This window comes from Pteropus medius, unplaced genomic scaffold, assembly GCF_902729225.1.
Source record: "Pteropus medius unplaced genomic scaffold, Ma_sr-lr_union100, whole genome shotgun sequence".
Taxonomy (NCBI): domain Eukaryota; kingdom Metazoa; phylum Chordata; class Mammalia; order Chiroptera; family Pteropodidae; genus Pteropus; species Pteropus medius.
In genome coordinates, this window is record NW_024349803.1 from 20,842,635 (window position 1) to 20,868,844 (window position 26,210).

At 48.4% G+C, this 26,210-nt stretch overlaps 1 protein-coding gene and 2 pseudogenes across 3 annotated transcripts; 2 read left to right on the forward strand and 1 right to left on the reverse strand.

The window, feature by feature from the left end:
- Positions 1-3,142: 3,142 nt before the first annotated feature.
- TRAIP (TRAF interacting protein) lies at positions 3,143-26,210 on the reverse strand. Of its 3 annotated transcripts, XM_039837798.1 has the most exons (16): positions 25,989-26,210; positions 18,169-18,226; positions 17,654-17,737; positions 15,357-15,396; positions 14,621-14,748; positions 13,280-13,374; positions 12,774-12,887; positions 11,930-12,017; positions 11,221-11,310; positions 10,722-10,810; positions 5,961-6,110; positions 5,511-5,590; positions 4,165-4,213; positions 3,754-3,903; positions 3,589-3,639; positions 3,143-3,374 (listed from the first exon to the last, which is right to left on the reverse strand). In XM_039837798.1, the coding sequence occupies exons 1-15, from the start codon at positions 26,084-26,086 to the stop codon at positions 3,636-3,638; spliced, it is 1,317 nt and encodes a 438-aa protein (XP_039693732.1). In that variant the 5' UTR covers positions 26,087-26,210; the 3' UTR covers positions 3,143-3,374; positions 3,589-3,635. The 3 variants fall into 3 exon arrangements, with proteins under 3 accessions (XP_039693732.1, XP_039693731.1, XP_039693729.1); XM_039837797.1 differs by lacking the exon at positions 5,511-5,590 and having other exon boundaries at positions 17,654-17,689; XM_039837795.1 differs by lacking the exon at positions 5,511-5,590.
- LOC120582575 (uncharacterized) lies at positions 15,609-15,727 on the forward strand (annotated as a pseudogene).
- Positions 24,764-25,313, forward strand: LOC120582371 (small nuclear ribonucleoprotein G-like; annotated as a pseudogene).

The following is a 26,210-nucleotide window of genomic DNA, read 5'->3' on the forward strand; positions in this document are numbered from 1 at the left end:
AAATTTAGAGTCTGGTGGAACACTTTCAGCATCCAGGGGAGGAATTGATGAAGAGGCTGATAAATTTCAGTAAACTTTGGTGAATTTCAACTTTTCTCATAACTGTCAGGGAACCATGTGGATGGAAAGTTTCCACATACCCCTTCATACCGTATAGTTTCCCATTAAAGAACATCTTCACTGCTCCCAATTTTGGGGGCAATTATAAATCACTACAAATGTGTATAACTTACTTGGGTAAATACCTAGGAGCACAGTTGCTGTTTAGCTTGGTAAGAAACTGCCAAAGTGTACCATTTTGCATTCCTATCAGCAACGAATGAGATTCCTGTTGTTCTGCATCCTTTCCAGCATTCAGTGTTGTCAGTGTTCTGGATTTTGGCCGTTCTATTAGGTGTGTAGTGGTATCTCATTGCTATTTTAACGTACACTTCTCCGATTCCATGATGTCGAACGTCTTTTCATATGCTTCTTTGCCATCTGTGTATCTCCTTTGGTGAGGTGTGTGTTCAGACTTTTGCCTGTTTTTTTAAATTGTTTTATTATTTTTTAATTTTAAGAGTTCTTTGTATGTTTTGGATATCAGTTCTTTATGAAATACGTTTTTGCAAAGCTTTTCATTCTCAGCATTTTTCACAGAGCGGAAGTTTTAATGAAGTCCAAGTTATAAAATTTTAATGAAGTCCAAATTATAAAAATTTCTTCCATGGATCATGCTTTTAGTGTTGTTTAAAAAGTCATCACCAAACGCAAGGTCACCTGGATTTTCTCCCATGTCACTGTTATTTTCTAGGAGTTTTGCATTTTGTGTTTTACAGTTGACTAAGATCCATTTTGAGTTAATTCTTGTGGTGTAAGAACTGTCTAGGGTTTTTTGCATGTGGATGTCCAGTTGTTCCAGCCCCATTTGTTGTAGATTACCTTTTCTCCATCGTATTTTCTTTGCTCCTTTGTCAAAGATCAGTTGACTATATTTGCGTGGGTCTATTTCTGGGCTTATTCTGTTCCATTGATCTCTTGTCTATTCAGGGTAAGTGTTACCAATACCATACCTGTCTCAATCGCTGTACCTTTATAGTATATCGTGAAATTGAATAATGTCAGTCCTTAGACTGTTCTTTTGCAATATTGTCTTGGCTGTTGGTCTTTTGCTTTTCTGTATGTGTGTAGAGGTAGAGGTTTTTTGAAATATAAACATTTGAGATCACGTAAGATAGAATCCATATAAACTTTTGGATCGGTTTGTTGATATCAACAAAATAACTTGCTGGGATTTTTATTGGAATTTTGTTCATTCTATAGATCAAGTCAGGAAGAACTGACATCTTGACAATATTGTGTCTTCCTATCCATGTACCTGAATCCTATCCATGTACCTGTCTTCCTATCCATGTACCATGAATCTCTCCGTTTATTTAGATCTTTATTTCATCAGAGTTTTAATGGTTTCCTCACATAGATATTTTTCTTTTCTCCTTCCTGGTACTGTGATATTTTTTAATCGTTCACTGCTGATATACAAGAAAGCAATGGACTTTTGTGACTCTAGTGATAACGAATCTTTCATTTCAGTTATTGTACTTTTCAGTTACAAAATTTATCAGTGAGTTTCTATCAAATTCTTTTTCCTGTAAATGAGCCATACTCTCCTATTTATTTATATGCTTTGAAAGTTTTTGTTGAGACCTGGATACTCTAGTAGTATGTTACCGTAACTCTGGAAATTGAATTCTCCCACACCTAGGGACTGCTAAATTTTGCTTCGAGGGCTGAAGCTGTCCATTGTGACTTTTTCAAAATGCTTTTGTAAAGTATGAGTTCCTTGCGTATGGTCACTGAAGTTTCTGTTCCGTTATCTCTGCAGTCAGCTAAGTGCCTGACAAAGACTTCCTAGCTAACAACAATAACAAAAACGCACCGGGCACCACATTGGCCCTTTAAATCCTCTGATAGATGTTGCCACCAGGCAAGCCACTGCAGCCGAGAAGGCTGACCCAAGGCAAGTATCTCAGGGTATCATCAGATTCACCAAAACACACAACTCCAAATTTTTGGAGGGCAAGGTCCCCACCCCGGCCCTGGCACCCATCAGCTGCTTTCAGAACTGGAGCTCGTACCCCCAGGGGCTACGGCATGGGGGTTGGTGGCTGGTTCAAGCACAGGCTCTGCCTTCATTCAGTATCTTCCTTGTTGCCTGATCAGGTTCCAGAGTCTGAAATAGTTGATTATAATTGTGTCTGTGGCCCCATGAAGCCCCATGTTCCCCAGATCTGCTGGAGAGCAGCGGGCCACTCTTGGCCTGAATTAGTCACTTACCCTCTCGTTCCCTGTGTCAGGCCCATGCCGGGCCCTGCAGGAGTAGGTGAACTCCCAGATAGCAGTGAGGGGGAGTTTGAGGGGGCCTCACCCAAGCTGGGGGTCAAGGAGGGAAGTTTTCTAGGAGGAAGTGCTCTTGAAGCTAAGACCTAAAGGCTGGCAATTTGGCCGGCAGAGTTGAGAGGCGGGAAAGGCAGGGGGGTGTCCCTGGTTATTCGTTGTGCTTGCTGTGAGTTCCCTGTAACTAGACCTTGGTTTACCAATTTCCTTTCCTGCTTGTGGCTTTTAGGCTGCGCCCAGGTTAGAGTTTGCAGACAAAGCTGCAGTGATTTCATTCTTGCTATGAGAGGGCACATACACGCTTAAGGGCGGAACCGCTGCGTCTGAGTCCAGATGAAGCTTGTGCTTTAGAAAGTCATGCCAAACAGTTTTCCAAAGGACAAACGTACACTCCCAGAGCCAGGAAGAAGAAAGTCTATCATTTTTACTTTTAACATAGAAATCTCCAACTTCTCCCCCACAACCATCCCCCATTCTCCATTCTGCTTGGCCCAGGCCATGCCTAGCAGCAAGTCGGAGGCAGGCAGAAGCTGCCTGAGAAGCCTCAAGCCCTTTGGTCCAACAAATGACCCCGGTCTGGAGGATCGGCAGCAGCCCAACCACATCTGGTCATGGCCATGAACAGGAGCAAGCCCTGACACAGAACAGTGAGCTGGTCGCAGCTCCCACAGGTCAGCCCAGTATGGTGGGGGTGGGGCAGGGTAAGTGTAGCGAAAGCGCCATCTCTGGGCCTCACCCTCAGCCCCATCTTCTTGCCTCTCATTGCTCTCGAGGCTGTTTCTGGAACAGGTGCCATGACCTCGGGCCCCCACTGAGCCAGTCTTTGGCCTGTGAGTCGGAGGCAGGTATCTGGCCATTGACCAGACTCACTGGTCTCACGACCACAGGAAGGTGTCCAGCTTGGCCTGGGATGGCGGGAGCATTTTCTTGGCCCCCGCTCTCTGCTTAGCCTTGGCCTTGGGCTTAACAGGCAGTGGGCGGATCATAGTTGTGTCAGTCTGAAGGAAATGTCAAGGAGAAAGCCTCGAGAGGGGACTGGAACGCAGGGCAGGAAAAGCTGAGACTTAAGGGTGGGCCGCCCTGCTGTGCTAAGCGAGGTCTGGCGCTGCACACCTGAGGCTGCAGCTCCTGGCAGGCTGGGTCTGGGGATACAGGTGAGGGATGGTGTAGGCTCTACAGCTCAGCTCAGCCAGTGCCACAGAATAAGGATACAGGCTGGATGAATTTTGTCCGGCCTCCAAGACCATCGAAACCTGTCCTTACCTAAAGGAGAAAGAAGAAGTGAGTGGGCCAGGCTGATGGGCGGGGAGACTGGCCAGCCAGTCCCCGCTGCCCCAGAGAGGGCTGGCACTTTCCACTGTGGGAAGCCATACTCACTGCATCTGTGCTGCGACAGGGCTCTGCCCTGGCCTTTTTGAGCTGTTTCTGGCCCAGGACAGCGTTCCGGATGAAGACGGGGAAGGCGCCAGCCAGCTCCTCATCCAGTTCTCCCGCACAGGGTTGGCCACCCAGAAAGAGCTGGGACTCCTGCAGGGAGACCCCAGAGCCAGACTCCATGAGCTGGATGGCAGTACGGCGGGGGGCGGGGCGTGGCAGTGGAACAGGATCAGGATCTCTGGCGCCTCACTGGGAGGCAGGAAGGATAATGAGTAGGGTTCCAGGGGTGGCTCCAAAGTGCCTCAGTCCTGGGCCAGGAGTGAGGGGGCTGTGGCAAGGCCCTGCCCTCTCCGAAGTCCTGCTGCACGGGGCTGGATGGTGACTGCCTGAGCTCCTTCTGGGCAGCCTTACCTGCTTGGGGCCTTGGGGCACATTCTTGGGAATGTCCCGAACAGAAGAGCTGCAAGAGTGAGACAGGAAGGCAAGAGGCTGGTGAGCAAGATACAAGAAACAAAGCACTGCCCCTTGCAGAGCCACTGCGTGGCATGGCTGCCACGGCTGTGTGCTAGGCAAGGTGCCTCAGTGACCCCCCACCCCAAGCACAGGTCTGTGAACAGCTGGACAGCCACAGTCGCCCGTGGCAGAGGCAGGAGAGGCCGGACCATGTTCTGATCTTGTGGTTTCCAATCAGGGCTAAGCTAAGCCAAGCCCTCAGGCATCTCACCGTGTCCCAGGCTCTACATGGGGTGGAAAGCTTGACTGATACACCACCCACAGGAGGAAAGCCGCTCATGCCCTGATACAGAGGCATCTGTGAGCTTGGGGCTCGCTCTGCCTGCCCAGAGAGGGGCCACCACCTCCATGAGACCCTCGGTAAGTTAAATATCCGCAGAGTACTCTCAGGATGCAGGGCTCAGCCATCTTTTTCGACAAGCTAGATAAGCCACACGGGCAGGGTCTGGGCCAGAACAGACAGACCATAGGTCCAGGCCCTGGTCCCCATTCCCAGATCCAGAGCTGCACACTGTTTCCATCCAATTCCTGGGGACCCTAGCAGCTGGATACCTTCCCAGGTGGGTGGGAAGATGGTGACCTGGTGGCTTCGCAAAGCCATGAGCACAGGGGCAGGATCCCAGCCTGCTGACTCTGGACCCCTCTGCGCCTGCCCAAATAGCCTGTGATGAGGCTACCTGAAGACCATGGCAAGGCTCTCCACCTGCTGCAAGACTGGGCCTGGGGAGGGTGACCCAGATCGGGGGCGTCCTGGGTACCCTCATGCCCTGCAGGCCTTGGCTTCCCACCTTCAACCTTTACAGCTGGAGAAAAGGCAACCCGAGGAAGCCCGAGTGTGGAGCGGGCACGGACAAGCCCCCTGACTACATACAGCCCGCGTCTCCTAGGTTTCTCGCTGGCCCTGTACGGCTCCGGCACCTCTGCCCCTGAGGTCCAGGAAGGGAGGAGAGCCCAGCTGGCTTTCCCTTCTGCCCTCCCCCGGGGCCTCATCCAACTCCACTGCCCAATGTCTCAATTTCTCTCTCACATCCAAAGCCTTCGATTAAGAGGCAACCTGCTCAGCCCTTGACCTCCTTTATATGAGCAGCACATACCCACCTGTACGTGTGAGAGGAGTTCCTGTCTCCACGATCGACTACACTTGGCCTGCCTGGCCAAGCAGACAGCCTCCCCACTCCCAGTCTCACTGCATCCCTAGTGCAGGTCCCGCCCACCCCACCATGGTTCCACACAGCTTCTCATACCTGCCCCTGTGGGCTTCCCCGTAGGTAGGGGGTGAGGCCCCAGGCTCCACGGTTTGATATGGTCTTGCCCAAGCATAAATCTGAAAGGTTCACGATGGAAGAGAAAGTTCAGAGTCCATGGCTCAGGGCTCTGGTGGGCAGGTTCTCAAGATATTGGGAGCCCACCCCGCCAATATCATCAGCTCAGACTTGCCCCCACTGGAACCTCTGTGTTCTCTCCAAGTCACATGCCAACATCTTTTCTTGAAGGATGATGGTGAATATTAATGAGATAAGCAAGAGGAAGGCTTGGCATAGTGAGTACTCAGGAGAAGAAAGAAGGTGTCTGGAACCAAAGCCATGGCCAAGCCCAGGTGACCCTCACTGCCCCATCAGCCACTCAGAGCTATTAGGACAGGGCCTGCAGAGATCTCCAGCCCTCCTATGGACGGGCCAGAGACCACCACTTACTGTGTCTTCTCTGTGCAGAGCTTCTTGGCCTGGCCATGCTGGATGCCGGAGGGCCGGGCTGGGGGGGTGTCCACATCAAAGGTGGCGTTGAGGTCGATATCATCACTGAAGACTGGCCGGCGAAGCTTCAGCATCTCCACAGGCGCTGGGCTACAGGCACAGATAGGTTGGTTACTCAGGGCCACAGTGGCAGCCCAGGATGACAGCCCGTCAGGCAGTGGAGCAAAAGATTCAAAGCCCGCCTTCCCAAAATAGAACAAAGGCCCTGGGCAGACCTATCACCTGTGTGGCATGGAGGCAGTCAATGTGTCCTCCATGAACTCATGGCACCTGGCCAGCCTACTCTAAGCAAAGGCTTCGCCAACTCCCTTCCACCTGGAGGTCAGGGGCCCTTAGAGTTCATTGAGAGAGATCTTCTGAATACCCCCTCTGTAGTTGGGGGTGATAGTCACCTCCTGAGGCCTCCCTAAAATGACAGGAGTGAAGGATAATCCTACTGCAACAAATGGAAGGGGCAACCACCCTCAGTACCCACAGCTCTCCCCAAAATTCTGGGAGGGAGCATGGCCAGGGGACAGCAGAACTACACAATAACCAGAACCCACAGGAGAGGGCTATAAATGCAAGAGGGGGACAAAGGGAAGGTCTAGATGTGCAGGAGCATTAAACAGGCCTGAAAACTGGGGTAATGATGGAAGGTGGGAGCTTGGCTCCACCCCTTCCTATATCTGGACTGGCAGAAGACCAGGCAGCCAGGCTGCTACCATGGGCCAAGAAATGGAAGGATCTTTCCCAAAGACATCAAGCAAACCATTTATGGCGACTTAGGGCATCCTGTACTGGATCCACCAGTAAAGCTCTCTGCATCCTAGGTTCTGGGAAGACTCAGTGTGATGTCGGTTCATTGCATACTCCCCGCAAACCCTATCCACATAGGCTAGGTTCCCAGGCAGTTTTTCTGTTACTCCTCCTCAGAGGGTCACAGGCAGCCAAGGACCCCCAGGCATGGGACGGAAGTCTAAGAGAAAGGCCATGACCTAAAAACACTGACCCCAAGAGAAACAAAAATGCTAGACCATAAAACAAGGAATAGCATATTTTGCAAAGGATGCACTCAGAGAGCAAGAAAGAATACTTGCAAATTTAAAATGTGATTGCTTAAAATGGAAGGAAATTTTGACACATGCTATAACATGGATGAACTTGAAGACAATACACTAAGTGAAATAAAGCAGTCACAAAAGTACAAATATTATTTGATTCTACTTATCTGCCAGCCCATATAAGTAGTCGAATTGATAGAGACAGAAAATAGAGTGCCAGCATTGCCTGTGAAGGGCTCAGTAGGTGGTAAAGGCACGGGGAGCTGGTGATGGCCACAGAGGGGGCCAACTATGGCTCGGCCCATAGGGGCTGATGGAAGGTGGTGGCCAAAGAGCTGTACCTCTTGTTGAGTGCATACTTGTTGCCTGCCCCTATCTGTCCTGCCACCACCACTACCACTATCACTGCCTTGCAAGTGCATCTCAAGTTGGGCTGGCTACATTTCAAGAGCTCAACAGCCACACAATGCCAATGGCTACTGCACTGGACCGTGTATGCCAGATGGGGAGGCAGAAAGGAAATCAAGTGGATTCCACATCAAGTGGTGAAAAGTGAATCCCATCCCAGAGACCACATTACATTTAATTGTCCTCTCTCCCTCTTCTCCTTCCCTCCATCCCTCTCTCCTTCCCTCTCTCTCAGAGGTAATCGATATAACATTAGTTCTAGGTATATTACATGCTTTTTTTTGTGATGAGAACTTTCAATATTAAAAAAATAAAGCATAATGGTGGTTGCCAGGGGTCGGAAGAGGAGGGAATGGAGAGTCAGTGTTCAATGGGTAGAGTTTCCACTGGGGAAAATGGAAAGTCCTCTAAATAAATGGCAATGATGACTGCACAACAATGTGAATGTACTTAATGCCACAGAACTATACACTTAAAAATGGTTTAAGTGGTGAATTTTGTGTTATATTTTACCACAATAAAAAGTAGATCGATGAAGTTAAAAATTATGAAAATTAAGAAATTCTAATTAAAATTAAGAAAATCTCCCAGAATGTAACAGAACACAAAGATAAAACCATGAAAGACCCACCCGGGAGGTGAGATGTTAGACCTGCAGGGGTTCCAGAAAGGGAGGCCAGAAAAACCAGAGTGCCGCAGAGTCTCAAAGGAACAGCATGAGAAAGTTCCCAGAGCGAAGGACTCGTGTGTTCACACTAAAAGGTCATGCCAAGGGCCAGAGGGTCAATGGAAAAGACCCACTCGGAAGCATCGTGGGGAAGTCGCAGAAGCTCAAGGGCAGAGGAAGTAGCCTAAAACTCTTCCGAGAGGAAAAATAGGTTCGCTTTTCTACAAAAGGATCAAGAAGCAGATAGGCATCGATTTCTCAGTGGCAACACTGGATTTTAGACAGCTGGAAAGCAGCGTCTGCAGGGTCCTGAGGGAGGCTAACTTTCTGAACTTTAGCAAAGCAAGGAAGTTGATCGATAAAGGGTAAGATATGAGATACAAGAAACAGTGGCTCCCACCCGGGAGAGTCGGGGAAGTCCCGGGATGACTGCCTTGCCAGCTCACCTCTCCCCCGCAAACTCGGGTGCTCCCTACAATGCTTTCTGACAGCTTGGAAAGCTGGAACTGCCCTGGCTATCTACTGAGGTGGGTGGGTGCTTGGGCGAACATGGTGTGTGCTCCATACGCACTAGGTGGCAGGAGGGAGAACATGGATCTCTGCAGACTAATCTGAAAAGGCATTCCAGGGAGCCATATTTTAAAAGTTATAGAATGACACCAAAGTACTAAGAAACACCTAAAATCAAACCCTGAATGACCCCGAACTACTACGTATGTCTCCTGGGATCTTTATCTGTAATGAAGCAGAGATCTAGGAGGGTACATCAAGCTGGTGACCTGGTACGCCCTGGGCTAGAGTGCAGGTTCAGGGAACCACTGATGGGTGAGGGGATGAAAATCAGAGATGCGCACAGTCCCACCAGAGCAATCTTCCTTGAGTACCCTCAACAGCCTCCATTATCCTTAGAATGAAACCCACAATCCCAGGCTGTGAAGCCCTGCAGAGATTTGGTCCACCTGCCACCTGCCCCTCTCCCCCAAGCACACCTTGCTCAGTCATGCCTCAGGGCCTTTGCACCTGCCATTCTCGCTGCCTGGACTGCCCTTCCTTCAGATCTGAATACTGGTTGATGGAATGTGCCTATATATTGTGATATATCAGGAAAGCTGAGACTTCTTCCAGACCCACACAGCAATCTGTCAACTATCATAGGGGAAAGGTGGAGGTAGGGTCTTTAAGGGGTCCTGTAGTTTTGAGGGTCTTGACACCAGAACACAAAGAAGATGGGGCAAAGCTGCTGAGAATTCGACGACTATTTTTGAGAGCTTAGGGCCCTAGGAGAGGACCCTGAATTTAGAACAGGCTGTGCTTAGTTAAAAGAAGGGCCAACATTAAAAGCGACAGACCTGCCACCCAATTTTTATGCTCACAAAAATACTAGGGAAAACAAGGAATGAAGTCATCCTGCATGCAGCTTGGTGGCAGGCCAGGCCCAGCTTTGTACAGATGTAGGCTTGTCAGATGTGGTGTCCTGCTGGCTTGGCAGATGGGGGAGCCGAAGCAGTCCTCCCTGTGCCAAGGCGGGCTGCGGGCTGCGGGCTCTGGCACGGGGCCCACTCGGAATGGAGTGGGCTCATCTCCACTTGGAGCTACAGACCAAATTCTATGATGTGGTTCGGCGCTTCACCATCTAACTCCCAAGGCTGTCTATCCCACTGACCCTCAGGTTCCAAGAGGACAGGGGGAGCCTGACGCACAGCAGGCACTCGGTAAGGACCTGCTGCAAGAGTCCAGGCCCCACAGCAGCCTAAAGTGGAGAAGAGATGCACAGGAAGGCAGAGAAGCAGGAAGGCAAGGAGCGCTCCGCTGCGTTTGACAGTATGATCTGGCTAAAGCCTAAAGATCCACCGCAGCCCTCAAGGCTGGCTCCAGGGTGCCCTAGGCACAGTGCCAAGGGATCTGGGAGGTGTTGGGTGGAGGAGGAGTAGCGTGATACCCAGGGGCTGATAAAGCTGGGCTGTTAGGATGAGCAGGAAGACGGGTCACAAGCCATATGGGGAGGTGGTAGCAAGAAAGGGGGCAGGAGGCACCGCAGAGGTTAGACGGACAGGCTCCAGCAACTGGCTGGATGTGGGGAAGAGGGGGCATGATGATTTTCCAAAGGACATTGAAAAGTAACTCAAACAAAAGGCTGGTCCTCGGCTCCAGTGTTTTCCATCTGGGCCCTCAGCTGGGCAGCTCTGCCTCTTGGCTCCCTCTGCTGGCAGCTTTAATGCACACATTCCCGAGATCAGAGGGGACTTGTTTTGGTGAAGGATTTTGCTTGTTTTTAGAACCCGGGGCAGACAGGTGCATTTGGTGAGCTGTTGCATAAACAGGCTGCCCCAGACAGTCAGTGCTCCTGCCCTGCCTCTGACCATCTCTAGGTCCTCCCTTGCCTCCCCTGGCCTCCCCTTGTCAGAGATCAGAACTTGCCTCACATCTGCTTTCCAGCTAAATCTTGGCTGCCTCCCAGGGCAGGAGGTCCACAGGCTTCACACCCACATGGACCACCTGCCCCACCAAAGCCAGGAGCAAAGACCCTTACCAGGAAGCTCTTCCAGCTTGGGGTCCCTGCACCATCCCAGAGGGTCAACGAACCTCTCTAAAACCAGGCGGTTGACAGTCTCACTGGCCACTGGCGGCAGGTTCAGGGTTTCCTGCAGCATTGTTAGCTTTTTTTTCAGGCTCTTGAGGAAGGAAGGAGAAGAGTGTGAAAGAAAGGCTAAGGCACCGAGAGAATGACAAGGACATGAGCAACACGCAAGAAGGGCGAGCCCACGGGGAACAGAGCGAGGCCTGGAACCCCATCATTAGTCTCAGGAGTCTAGGACCACCAGGCCCCAGCACCTCTCTCTGGTGACCCTCCCCTGGTGACCTCAGGAATGTAGGTAGAGGACAGACTGTGAGGGAAGACCCATGGTGCTATCTGCCCTCAGCCGAGGCCCAGGCTCCAGATCAGGGTCAAGGTGTACACCGTGACCCACCCTGACCCGAGAGGATGCAGGGAGCCCAGAACCACCACCACTGACTGGTGCACAGGTTCCCGGGCAGAGCTAGCCCAGCTCTGCATGCCACTCTGGCGAGGGGTGACCCTCACCGCGATTTCCTTGTCAGCGCTCTGTAAGTCCTTCTGGGCCGATTTCAGCTCCAATTTGGTCTGGTCCAGTTCAGAGTAGACTGTCTGCAACTATAAGAAGGTGTAGGGAGTAGAGGATGAGCAAGGGGCGGCCACGTGCCCTGCCCCTGCCCTCTGCTACCCAGTGCGTGCTCACGGTAGACCAGGGTCCAGAAGAGTGTGGGAGTACGGGGGAAGACACTAGCTCTGTGGGGCTGGGCTTTAGTTTGGAAATGTCCGTCTGGAGCTGCGCAGGAACAAGGGCTGCTTCCTACAACCTGTAGCCCATGGGTGCACCAAGCCCGGAAATAAAAGCAGCCAAGCTGACCGTATCAGGTTCCAGGAGCCTTCCTGCTCTGGGCCCGGTACGAACACAGACCTCTGAAGCTGTCCCATTTGGGAGCTTGCTCTCCAGCCAGCTGAGAGGTGGCCAGGAGCCAAGAAGAGCAGAGGGGAACGTAAGCGTGCACGAGTTGGGAGAGTACCGGCGTGACCTGCCACCCTAAGTGGACAAGCCACTTAGCCAGAGCCAGTGCCCAGTGAGGACCTGTAACCAGTTTCTGTGCATTACCCAACAGCCCCATGGAGTCAGTGGCAACATCAGGCGCCAGGGCCTTGCTCAGGAGACATGAATGAGCATGAAAAAAGGACAGCCACACCTCCCTTCCCCCTCTGCTCTTCACTAAGTTACCTTGCTTCTGGAAGAAAACAAGTCCTTCTTCAGCTTATCAGCTAGCTCTCCTGAGGCCTTCCGAGCCTCTTTTAGATTCTCGTACTCTCTACAAAGGGGCCATGGAAAGATGTCAGAATGGGCCACCTTGCTGGTCAGACTGAGCCAGAGCACCAATCCAACAGCCCAGCCCCAGCCTTTACACATCCTCCTTCCTACTCCAACTCCTGGGCCCAACAGGGGGGCTCTGTGGAGGCCTGCATCCATCGCCAGGACAGCGGGCGAGTCTGTTTTTTGCCTGTCCTGCAGGCGCTGGTGATTGGAGAGAGTATGCAAGAAGCCCCGGTTTCATGAGGAGGCCTCGCTTAGGAGGCTCCCTATACCACCTAGCCCCCACGGGGGGCATCTGGGATCCTCTGTGACTGTCAGCTAAATGGCCCTTTCCCCAACACCATTCCCACAGTACTGGGGAATCTGAGCCAAGTTTCTGTTGCAAGGCAGGCAGGTTCAGTAACAGTGCTGATGGGAATCGGCTCCAGATATCATGACGGGGCTCTTAGTTCACAGAGCTGTGCCAGCCTCCTTAGAAATAAAACTTTACTTCACGCTCAGTTTGCTCAATAACCCTATGAGGCAGGTTATTACTATCTCCATTCAGGAAGCTAAGGGTCAAAGAGGCTGAGAAACTGGCTCCTGGCCACACAGTGAGAAGTGGGGTCAGAGTTCAAACAGACCATTTGGCTCTGGGACTTGCCCCTTAACTCCACCTACTTTGCTTTGCAAGAGAGGGGCAACAGATGGCAAGGCATGGCTGAGGCACTATGGCTTAGCTCCTAGGCGTGGACAGAGGGGCCCAAATACACACTTTTTGAGGGACACACAGTACACAGCCAGCTGCTCCACCGCTGAATGTCCGACACCCATGTCTCGAATCATCTCCTCCACCTCGGGCCTCTGGCTCTGGAGTAGGAGCTCAATCCTGAAAAACACTCAGCCCACGGCATTTAAAATCTGGAGGCTGATGGGTAGGTACCCAGTGCAGCTCTGCCTCCCTTTGCTGCTGTTGCTATGGTGACAGGCTAGGCTGCTAGGATGCTTTAGCAGGCGGGTCTGCCCAAAGAAAGGCCCCACGGCAGAGCTGAGCACAGGTGCAGGGATGCTGCTGCGGAAGAAGCGGGGCTGACAGAGGTCCTCAAGGTCAGGGATCCCCAGAGGGCCCTCACAGAAAGTAGAGAAGCCCATAGAGGCTGAGCAAGGAGACCCTGTGCCCACATCCAGATGGCCTGAGCCCTCTATGGCCCATGGAGATTTGAGCCACAGAGGTGACCCAACGCCTGCTACAGTCCTGAGAGCTGGGCCACCCAAGCTTACCGCTCCATGGAATGCATCTTGCTCCTGAGTCGGCGGGCCTCCTCCCGCGCCTGTTTGGTCTCATCCTGCTGCTGCTCCAAGAACTTCATTTGTTTCTGAAGAGCAAACACACCCATACATACCCGTTGCTTGGAGGATCCTAGGGCCATGGCTAACGTCATTGGGAAAGCTCTACCCTAGAACTTTTTGTTTTTGAAGATGCTAATAACCACACATCCCCAACCCCCAGAAGATAAGGCTGGGGGGCCCCACTCTAGCTTGTGTTTCTTTCTGCTAAGAGGCCCTAGGCCAGCAGCTTCCTCACCTCCCTGCTTGCTTCCTCTTGAGATATGTCTCACCATATGCTCAGCCCACTACCAGCATCCACAGGTCCATTGTGGACTGCCAAGGCCTTGTGGCCTGGGCCTTATGGTGCGCGTCGTGCAAGAAGCTGAAGAAGCCCAAAGCACAAATCCAGGCCTCATTCTCCACCATCTAGACCCATGAACAGTGGCCAGGATAGCAGAGCTGAGCCAAAGGCAGCTGGCTGGACAGCCGGCGCAAGACCACTCCATCTCTACCCTGGGGATGCCATCAGAGACTCCTGCTCTGCAGCCAGGTGCTGGTTTGCTCCTTCCCTTCCGTTGGCCGAACTTGTGATCCAGACCAGCCACCAAACAGAAACAGAGACAATGAACACCCTGGGGCCCTGTCTGTTCACAAGGATGGCTCCTTTTCCCTTTCAAAGGGCATCCAGAAAGGACTGCTCCTGCCTACAAGGCCAGAATATCAATTGTGGGTTTAGATCAATCGCCTCATGCCCCTTGGAGAGCAAGAAGCTCAACAGCCCAGGCTGATACAAAATTCATCTGGGTCTAGAACGGCTCGCTCTGCAGACTTTGATCTACCCGGTCAGCTCCGCACAGTCAACTTCAAAGGCCTCTGTTCCTCCCTGGAATACTGTTTGATCTGGCCCCGGAGAGCAGCCCAGCCAAGGACTAGAGTGCGAATGGAGGTTTCTACAGGCTGGCTTCGTCAGTGGAGTACAAACCACTTTTGGAAACATGGCTCAGCCTCAGCGAGGTCTTGGCCGAGCAGCCCCTCCATGAAGCACTGGGAAGGCCTCACTTCCTCCTAGTACTACCTAATACAAGATCCAAGAGTGTGGCCAATGTGGCCCTTTTCTTACGGGCTAGGCGGGTACAGTATGGGAGGCCTGGGGAAGGGATTTGCCTCCATTTCACAATTGCGCAAACCTGGCCACTGACCAAGGCAGGACCAGAAGCTAAGCCGAGAGTGATGAGCCCAGGGCTGGGGCTCTATCTCCCCACCAACTTGTGCCCACAGGACGTGGGGACCCACCTTGAGGGTGGAGCACAGCATTTCAGCTTTGTCTAAGGCCTTCTGCAGAGATGCCACAGTGGCGTTGCGCTCTTCCAGTGTGTCCCGCAGACTGTCGATGATGACCTGGCTGTCCCGTTTCTCCCTTTCTGGAGCAGGGATGGAGGTTGGAGAGGGGAGAGGCCCGACCACCCATCAGCATGAGAAGCTGGGCCTTTGGGTGCAGCACCCCACCCCAGAGTCACATGAGGAACAAGTCCTAGGCCAGAAAGTTGGGGGGCTGGCTTCTCTTTCTGGCATGTGCCAAACCAGGGAAGCCAAGACAGAATCTCCTCTTTCAGGGCATGAAACCCTCTTTCTACTGCCTAGAACTATCTGAGTAAAGATCTCCCTGCTCCCCATTCCCATGGGGCTAGTTAATTCATCATCCTAGAACTCATGCAGGTTCCTGCCAAACTGGCAGCTGAACCCTCACCTACAAGTACTCCGTCACAGCAGGTAGCCCCCTCCCAGCCTGGGTCCTGGGCAAGAAGCCTTAGACAATGGGAAGAGGTTCATCTGGTCTAGGTGGAAGACTTCAGTGACCTCCCTTTCCTCTCCTTTTCTGCCAATCGCAAGAGCTGGCAAGACTCTTGGACACAGACAGCAAGGAGAGCCCCCAGCTCTGCCACAAAGTTGGAGGCCTTCCTCCCAGGGCCTCTCCCGCCAGTGCCCAAGTCATAGGCTTCCCAGGGCCCCTTGTTTCTTGCTAACTCACCTTTCTGGGAAAGCTGGGCTCTGATATTATCCAGTTCATTCTGCAAGGCAATGTCCATAATAAGCAGCAGGAAGGCATCACAGCTGGCCTCCGCTTGGTCTCCCCTAAGGTTGAGGGGAGCTCCAAGAGGGGACAGTGAAGCCTGTAGGTCCAAGGAGGCATGGACCCTGCTGTACCCCAAGGCCAAGTTAAGCCAATAATGGAAAGATGAGCCGTGCTTTATCTCTGTGTGCCTTTTTAAGAAGTAGGTAAGTCTACAGCCATGCCACCCTGAACAAGCTCGATCCCGCCTGCTCTCGGAAACTAAGCAGGGTCGGGCCTGGTTAGTGCTTGGATGAGAAACCACCTAGGAAGACCAGGTGCTGTAGGTGTAAAAAATAAATAAATAAATAAGGGGTTGTAAGCTGACAAGGTCCTTGCAATCTGCGAGGTCAACCAAGAGTTGCCTTGCCTAAAAGAAAAAGGAGAAGGAGAGAAGAAGGAGAGAAGGAGAAGAAGTAGGTAAGACGGAGGAGAAGAATCTCAGGTACAAGACCCCAGGACAAGGAAAGAGGCGGAAGAGAATCAAGAGAACTGAAGTTGGGCCTGTGTGATCAGTCTCAACAGCACAGGTTTCTCAACAGCATAGGTCACTTCCCAGGCCCTGTGCTGGCCCCCACCCTCTCTAGGCATCAGCTTCACTCTAGGCATCAGGGGTCACAGAATTGGGATGACCAAGGACCTTGGGCCACCACTCCTTTCCTCCACCCTAGGTCCTGCCTGCTTCACAGTCTACCTCTCTTCCAAGCTCTAAGCTGGCTCTATGACATGAATCTTCAACCCCAGAAGCCAATAGGTTGGTAAACTGGGACAACTTTGTGCCCCTGGGTGAAACTTCACATGTGGTAGGCTCTAACCAGACTGTTGTGAGCATCAAATGAGCCTCTCGAAGCCCATATGTACTAACCAGAGCCACTGCCGCAACCACTGAGAGGCTGGGGCAGATCTGAGCCCAGCTCCCATTCAGGAATCAAGAGCATTCAACACCCCTGTGGGCAAGAGAGGTACCTATTCCATCAGCAGGAAGACCACCCTCTACAGAACTGAAAGGCTCGGCCAAGGGTCTGTGGTGGAAGCTGAATGGAATCCAAGCAAATCCTCCTCCAGGTCAACACAAGACTCAGAATCCCACATGTGACCAACGCTAAGGCCCAGTCTCAGTGAGTACATAAGCCCCCTGTGGTCAAACTCTCGACCTAGGACTCTGGGGCCAGGTGCTTCGGTGGCTGGGCTGGCCAGTGTAGGCTGAACATCTGGGGATGGAAGTAGCGGTGGAGAAGGGCACGCACGTGCGGCCTGGGAAGAGAAACCAGCCCCGAATTATCCTAGGCCCACTGGCTCCTGCCACATCCGAGCACGGTGCCTGCCATGCCCGTGCTCCAAAATACTCAAGATGTTGTCTCCCTGTCTCCTAAATCTGGCTTTGAAAGCTGGAAAGAAATGAAGCTGCCTTTGTTGTCTTTATCACAGGGAGGACACGGCTTAAAACTGGGAGCAGTTACCATGACGATGAACATGCTGGCTTTAAGCACAAAAGCTCCACGTTCTTGAAGCAGTGAGGTTCCAAGGACATCATGGCACCCTGGAGCCAGGACTAAATGAACCCTGATCTGAAAGATGCCCAGCAAATTAACCCTCAGAGTCCAGATTCACTTAAAACCCCCAATCCCACTTCCTCGAGAGGTTTCTGCCAATCCAGCCCCCTTGTGCGCAAAGAAAGCTATATCTTAGACTCGGAGGAAAAGCAGTGGAAGAGTAGGAGGGAATCCACCCATTCTCCCCTGCAGTGTGGGCTTCTACCGTGACCGCCCGGCTTCATTCCAGGGGCTCTGCCCCCTATTCCTGGTCTAAGACAGGCACAGGCATCTGGTATATACCAAGTTTTCCAGGCAGTTTTGAGACACAGCCCGGTTTGTGAACAGTGGGTCCACACATCTATCTTCCCTGGCTGAGGACTGGAAGAGTTTTCTAATCTGTCTCTAACTGTTCAAGCAGCAAAGTGGGCTGGGAAGGACGGCTGTAGATCCTTTGCAAGGTGAGGGGACCTTGGGAGAGGTACTCCAACCTCGGGTCGGGACTGCTCTGGACTCCCAAGTGGAGGGCTCACAGTGTACTTTTCCAATGACTGTCTCATCATCACTACCAAGTCCCCACTCCAGAACTCCACTCCCACACTCTAGGTACCCTCCCCGAGCGGGAGCAGAAACTGAACTCTCAGAGGGCTTAGGGTTCAATAGAAAGAGATCAATTCTGGGTACCTTTAAGAATTCTGCATCCAAGACATCCTCCTCCTCCTGCGCAAGGTCAAAGAAGAGCTTATTGATAATGGTTCTTCTGCCGACCTGGATGGGAGACCAAGAAAGAGCAGGACCGTATAGCTGGGTCACAGGCAAGGAGGACGGGATGTACATGTAGCCGGACATGCAGCCAGGCCTGTGCTCAGGCCTAACCTTTCACAGCATATCCCCTGGAGTCAGACTACCTCTGCAGCCCTGGTTTGGTGGTTTCTGAAGTCACGCCACTGCAGACCCATGGGGTGACCACTCGAAAGACCCCAACTCTAGGGTGCTGGGCATCGAGAAAATGGGGAAAGGCACAGAAGAGGGCCACGGGTATAAGTAGGCCTCCTGAGCCACTTAAAAGCACAAGTGGGGCTCAACCAGCCTCAAACCATGAGGGTGTGAAAGGGTCAAAGATGTTGCTTTGACCATTCTTGCCCCCTGGTGAGGAGAAAATGTCTTCAACTGAGGTGTTTTCACCCCAGTACCCTCACCTGGATTCGGCACTGTGGGCAGGTCCGACTTGGTGCTGTATCAAACCACTGGATTAGGCTGGAATGAGAAGCAGAAAGCAGACTGGTGAGCCCAGGCTTGGCTGGAGACATTCAGGCTGGGCAGGCACCCTGACCATAACAGGGTCTGTCCTGCTCCTCCTTGACCCAATGCCTGCCCCCAGGAGGGCAGCGCCACAGGCAGGCACAGCACAACCCACAAGACCCAATTAGTAAAAGCACTCTGACTACTTGGCCCTTTGGCTTGGCCCTCCCTACACCTGAGTTGCTCTTTTGTGAACATTCTAGGCTTTGATTGGGGGACAACAGCCAGAGCTATATTTTCAAGGGAAGGGTAAACTAGAAATAAAGGCAAGTAGCAGTAAAAGAAAACACAACCGAGTTTTGCATCATCTATCTGGCTAGTCCAACAAAACTTTAAAATAATCTCCCATCGGTAGGCTCTCCCACCCCCAGGGACAAGGGAGAAACAGTCCTTTCTGGAAGATGATACCATCATCAAAGTTTTTTCTAAAAATAATTTTTCAAATACTGGGTACAATGTACAATCAAAGCTAACTGTGCATAATGGAATACTACACAGCAATGAGAATGAATGGGTCTACAACTAAGAACATTATTATGAATGAATCATATAAACATAACTTGGGAAGAGAACAGATACAAGAAAACGTTTATTGTGTATGACTCCATCTACACTAAGGAAAAAGTACGCAGAACTCATCTATGCTGCCGGAAGTTCAGACAGCGGTTATCCTTCTTGTGGGGGAGAGGAAGCTAGTGGGAATAACTGGAAAGGTGCACAAGGAGGATTCTGGAGAGTTGATGTCTCGTTTCTGGTCTTCTTTGGTTTGTGAAAATTGTGCAAGCCATGTACTTAGTATATGCATATTTTTATATAATATGTTACATTCCAATAAAATGTTTTGTTTTGTTTTGTTTTGTTTTTAAAGTAAACAGTCATGCAGGGGAAAAAGCACTACAGTGCAAACCAGAACGTATCCACGAAGACTTCAGATACAGAATTGTCAGACAGAGACCATTTCTTTTGATAAAGCAATCAAAATCAAGATTGAATATATCAGTAGAGAATTGGAAAATAAAAGGTGGCATAATAGAATTTAATAAAAACCAAACAGAAATTCTAAAACTGAAAAAATGGCCAAAATTAAAAATTCAGTGGATGAATTTAAGAGCAGTTTAGACACATTTCAAGAATTAGCAAACTGAAATATAGGTCGGAGGAAACAATTACAAAGATAAGCGAAACAATTACAAAGATGTGAGAGGGTCTGGCATACATATAATTAGGAGTTTCAGAAGGAGTGTCAGGTCGAATAATGCCCTCCCCCCAAGAAGTCTACATCCTAATTTCTAAAACCTGTGAATAGGTTACCTTATAGGACAAAAGTGATTTTGCAGATGTGATTAAGGGTCATCGGATGCGGGATTATCCAGGTGTGCCATGTACTCACAAGGGTCCTTATGAATGAGGCAGGAGTGTCAAGAGTTATACAGAGAGACTGAAGCTGTAACACTGCTGGCTTTGAAGATGCAGAGAAGGGTCATGAGCCAAGAAAAGTACAGCCCCACTTATGACCCTTGATTTTAACCCAACAAGACCCATTTTGGACTTTTGACCTCTGGAACTGTAAGATAATATATTTGTGTTGTTTTAAGTCACTAAGTTAGTACTAATTTGTTATAGCAGAAATGAGAAACTAATATAGAAAGAAAATACATAATGGAATAGAGGTAACACATAAAGAAATAATTGCTGATAATTTTCCAAAACTAATTAAAGAAATCATTCTACAATTTGAAGAAACTTAATGAATCCCAACCAGGCTAAGTAAAAATAGTAACAAAAAGATAGTGACGTGCCTACATAATTGTCAGACAAAAGAGACTTTAAGTCAAAAAAACATTACAGGAGACAAAGGATTTCACATATTAATAAAAGGTTCAATCAAATATGAAGGAATAACAGTTATAAATACATATGCACCTAACAAGAGCTCAAAAATATATGAAAGAAAATTGGACAGAATTGAAGGGAGAAATAATTCTATAATAAAAGCTGGAGACATCAATACCCCACACTTTCTTCTTTTTTAAAAATAATTTTTAATTTTTCAACTACATTTGAATACAATATTATATTAGTTTCACGTGTACAATGTAGTAATTAGACATTTATATAACTCATGAAATGATCACCTTGACAAACCTAGTACCCATCTGGCACATTACATTATTACAGTATTATTGTCTAAACTTTCAATGCTATACTTTACATCCCCATGACTATTTTATAACTGCCAATTTGTATTTCTTAATCCCTTCCCCTGTTTCACCATCCCCCTAAACCCCCTCACATCTGGCAACCATCAAAATGTTCTCTGCATCTATGAATTTGTTTGTTTTGTTTGTTCATTTATTTTATTCTTTAGATTCCACATATAAGGAAATCATATGGTATTTGTCTTTTTTTTTTTTTTACTTATTTCACTTAGCATAATACCCTCGAGGTCCATCCATGTTGTTGCAGATGGCAAGATTTCATTCTTTTTTATGACTGAGTAATAGTCTATTGTATACATTACTACTTCTTTATCCATCTATTGTTAGACACTTAGGATGCTTCTATGTCTTAGCTACTGTAAATAATGCTGCAATGAACGTATAGATACACACGTCTTTGTTTTTTTTATGGTGACATTGGTTAATGAAATCCAGTAAGTTTCAGTTGTACACTTTAACAGTGAGGCATATATATGTTTAGTGTGTTCACCTCCCATAGTTAGAGTTCTTTCTGTCAGCACATATTTGACCCCCTTTACCCCATCTACCTCCCCTCTTCCTCCTCCCCCCACAAACATCTTTTCGAATTAATGTTTTGAGTTTCTTCGGATAAATACCCAGAAATGGAATTACTGGGTCTTTCTTTGTCATTTTGTTTTAAAGTCTATTTTGAAAGGTATACGTATTGCTATCCCAACTTTTTTGTTTGTTTCTATTTTCATGAAATATCTTTTTCTATCCCTTTACTTTCATTCGGTCTTTTGATCTGAAGTGAGTCTCTTGTAGGAAACATATGTAAGGGTCTTATTTTCTTATTCATTCAGCTAACCGATGTCTTTTGATTAGAGCATTTAATCCATTTACATTTAAAGTAATTGTTAATAGGTATGTAGTTGATGCCATTTTATTACTCATTATTTTTCTTCTTAAAGAGGTCCCTTTAACATTTCTTGTAATACTGGTTTGGTGGTAATGAACTCCTTTAGCTTTTTCTTGTCTGGGAAGCTCTTTATCTGTCTTTCAGAGTCTAAAGGATAGTTTTGTTGGTAGAGTAATCTTGGTTGTAGGTCTTTCATTACTTTGAATATTTCGTGCCAATCCCTTCTGGCCTGCAAAGTTTCTGTTGAGAAATCAGCTGACAGTTTTATGGGATCACTTTTGTAGGTAACTTAACTGCTTTTCTCTTGCTGCTTTTGAGATTCTTTGTCTTTAACCTTTGCATTTTAAATATGATGAGTCTTAGTGTGGGCATCTTTGGGTTTATCTTGTCTGAAACTCTCTGTGCTTCCTAGGCTTTTAGGTCTGTTTCCTTTGCCAGGTGAAGGAAGTTTTCCATCATTATTTCTTCAAACAGGTTTCTAATGCCTGTTTGATCTCTCTTCTGGTACCTCTATGATGCAAATGTTGGTATGCTGTATCAGAGGCTCCTTAAACTATCTTCATTTTTTTGGATTCTTGGTTCTTTTTGCTGTTCTGATTGGGTGTTTTCTGCTATCTTATATTCCAAATCGCTGATGTGATCCTCTGCTTCATCTAATCTACTACTGATAGATACTCTCTAATGTATTATTCACTTCAGTTATTGTAGTCTTCCTTTTTGACTGGCTCTTTTTTAAGTTTTCTATCTCCATTTTTATGTTTCCTATCCCTTTGTTGAAGTTCTTACTGAGATCACTGCGCATTCTTATAACTAGTGTTTTGAACTCTGTATCTGGTAGATTGCTTGTCTCCATTTTGTTTAGTTCTTTTTCTGAAGTTTTGTTCTTTCATTTGGGACATGTTTCTCTGTCTCCTCATTTTGGCTGCCTCCCTGTGTTTGTTTCTATGTATTAGGTAGAGTAGCTGTGATGTCTCCTGATCTTGGTAGAGTGGCTTTATGTAGTAGGTGTCCTGTGGGACCCAGTGGCACAGTCTCCCTTGTCACCTGAACCGGGTGCTCCAGGTACGTCCCATGTGTGGGTTGTGCCCTGGTGTTGTAGTTGAGCCTTGATTGCTGTTGACACATCAATGGGAGGGGTTGACCTTCAGGCCAATTGGTTGTGAGGACTGGCCATGACTACAGTATAGGAGCTGCTATGCAGGGGCCGACCCTATGGAGCAGGATTGGCTGTAGTAGGGCTCTGGTGCCTGCCAAGTCTTCTCTTTAGGGGTGGTTTGTGGAGGTGGTTGGATGGTGCTCTGGTGTGATCTGAAGCTGGCTACCAGGTGTGTTGGTTATGGGACCTTTTGGGAGGGGCTCTGGTGCAGGCCAAGGTTAGCCTCTGCCTGTGCCCTGCTCAGGGCCACTTGATATGAGCTAAAAAAGTGATCTTCAGATGGCTGCTACCTGTGCTGGGCTTGGAGGTGCCTAGGAGAGGCTAAGCTATGAACTGAGGCTGGCCGCTACTAATACTGGGATTGGAGCCACTTAGCAAGATATATGGGACGCACAGGGGCCAGATGTTGCTTGTTTGTAGTTTGTCAACCTTTGAGAGATTTAAGTAAAGTCCACAGCATGAGCCAAGACAGGCCGTTTATATGAAAAACAAAAAACCAAAAAATACTAGAAGCAGCTTGAGTGAGCCTGCAAGTTCACTCAAGTTAGGGCAGGTCTCAGGGAATCACCAACGGTGTTAGCTAGGTTGATGGAGACTCAGATACGGTGCCCACCTGTGCGTGCAGGCAGGGTGTGGGGAGGGCTCAACAAAGGAACAATGACTTCTGTCAGCACTTCTGTTTGGGAGAAAGCTGCCCCTCCAGCCCTCTCCCTGAAGCCAGACAATTCAGTTCCTCCTTATATGTCTCTGGTGCCTTTCGAGCTGCTGCCCAGTGCCGGAGCCCAGAGCAAGTGAGTCTATCAGTGAGTAAATCCATATACAGGCCCTTTAAGGGGAATGCCTGGGACTCCAGTCGCCCTCTGTCTCACCCAGCCACAATCTTCACTGGTTTTCACAGCCAGAAATTATAAGGACTTCTATCCCTGGCACTGGAACCCTGGGCTGGGGAGCCTGGTGTGGGACTGGGATCACTCATTCCTTAGTGGGGACCTCAGTAGCTGCAATATCTTTACTGACCAGACTGTTCCACATCTCCACCCACTCCTACCATCCCGGAAGTAGTTCTTCTGTATGTCCTTAGTTATAGACTTTTGTTCAGCTAGACTTCGGGTGATTTTAAATCATGGTTGTTCTGTAGTTTAGTTGTAATTTTAATGTGGTCATAGAAGGAGGTGAGCACAGTTTACTTACTCTGCCATCTTGACTGGAAGCTCAATGCCCCACACTTTCAATAATAGATAGAACTATTAGACAGATGACCAATAGGAAAAGAGGACTTGAACAACGCTATAAACCAACTAGCTCTAACAGACGTATACTCCACCCAATAGCAGAATACAGATTTTTCTTAAGTGCATATGGGATATTCTCCAAGACAGACCATACGTTGGGCCGCAAAACAAGTCTTAATAAATTTTAAAAGACTGAAATCATATCTTTTCTGATCACAATGGAATGAAACTAAAAACTGGTCACAGAGGAAAAGTGGAAAATTTACGAATGAGGAAATTAAAGAATACACTTTTAAACGATCAGTGGGTAAACAAGAAATCACAAGAGAAATTAGAAAATACCTTAAGATGAATGAAAATGAAAGTACAACATACCACTTCTTATGAAATACAGCAAAAGCAGTGCTAAGAGGTAAAATGATAGCTATAAACACAAATTAAAAAAGGAGACATCCATTGGGATGGCTGTTATAAAAAACAAAACAAAAACAGAAAACAAGTGTTGGCAAGGATGTGGAGAAACTGGAACACTTACTTGTGCATTGCTGGTAAAAATGTAAAATGGTGCAGTCAATGTGGAAAACAGCAAGGCAGTTTCTCAAAAAATTAAACATAGAATTACCATATGACCCAGCAATTCCACTTCTAGGTATAACCGAAAAGAAATGAAAGCAGGGACTCAAACAGATACTTGTACACCAATATTTACAGTAGCATTACTCATAGTAGCCAAAACATAGAAACCAAGGCCCATTCATAGATGAAAGGATAAAAAAAAAAGTGATATTTCCTCTCGATTGAATATTATTTAGTTCATAAAAAGGAATGAAATTCTGACATATGTTACGATAGGAATGAAACCTGAAAACATTAAGTTTAGTGAAATAGAATTTGTTCAAGAGAACAAATATTGTATGATTCCACTTATAGGAGGTACCTAGAAATAGAAAATTCAAGGAGACAGAAGGTAAAATAGAGGTTTCCAAGGGCTGTAGGGAGGGGAGAATGGAGAGTTATTATTTAATGGGTACAGTGTTTCTGTCTGAAATGATGGAAAAGTTCTGGAAACAGATAGTGGTGATGGTTACACAATAGTATTAACGTACGCAATGCCAATGAATTATACACTTAAAATGGTTAAAATGGAAGGCATCTTTGAGCTCGCCGAGCAAAGCTCACCTTCCCAAATTAAAATAAATTTATGGACAAAAATTTATCATTGAAATTAAATGGCAGCAGACATGCTCAAGGAATATTGCAGGAATATGATCTCTTTATGAATCTTATGATAGATAATGGCAACCAGCGGGCAACAGAATATTGAAATGGTGGCAAAAGGAGGAAATACTATTATGTTAGAAGTCTTGGAAAGAGTATAAACGATGGCTGTTTATAAATCAATTGCTTCCACATATTTCCTTTCCAAAGCGTCTATTTTAAAATTGGGTCGTGCACTTTTTCATATTAAACTATTTTGTTAGATAAACTTTGTAAAAGTCCAAAAAAAGATGTTAAAATAGTAAACTCTGTTATATATATATTTTTTACTACAATAAAAAAATGTATATAGTAAAAAAAAAAAGAAAAAATGGTTTAAGTGTCAAATTTTCTGCTCTGTAAATTTTACCCCAACAAATAAAGGAGTAAAGGAGCTCTAACTCAGCCTGTTCACAGCTGCCAGAGGAATCTTTTCCCACCAGCTGGACTCAATAGAAGTGTTCTCTACAGGGTCGGCAGGACGGCCTGAAAAGGGGGCATCTCCTTGCCCTTTGATGTTAATTTCAGTTTGCTAACGTCACCGAATACACTGCGGTGTCTGACCAAAGAGATGAATCTGGATAGAATCATTCCGAACAATCAAGCAAACCACAACAAATCGAGTAGCCAAACGCCTACCAGGTTTCTACCTCAAAGGAATAAAAGGGCTCGTCATTTTGGTGAAAGCTCACCTCTGCCCGTCACATCTCTTTGCAAGCCGCTCAAAGAAGCCCTTACTCTGTCTTCACGGAACCAACCTTGTTCCCTCAGACGCAGCTCAGATGTCACCTCTTCCGGAAAGCCTGCCTTGACCCGCCTCTGCCTAGGTTGGGAACTCCCGCAGGGCTCTGTCTAGTGACCCGTTCTAATCACCTGTCTGGACTCCAGGGACAGGTCGCCCGGAAGTCCGACACTTCACAGTCCTGCAGCCGTACTGGGGAAAGTGCCCGGCCCGGAATCAGCGGTCACTCACCACTGCAAGTGGAATGTGTGGCCGCAGTGGATGGCGGCCACGTCGCGCGAGTGGTCGAAGAAGTCGGAGCAGATGGTGCATAGCGCACGGATAGGCATGATGACTGGACTCTAGGGGCCCAGGTCGCCAAGGAAACCGCGACTAATCCAGCTTCGTGGCTGCCCCCAACTTCCCGCCTCTGAACGCTTCAAAATTGGCTCCACTGAGCGACTTCCGGGATAC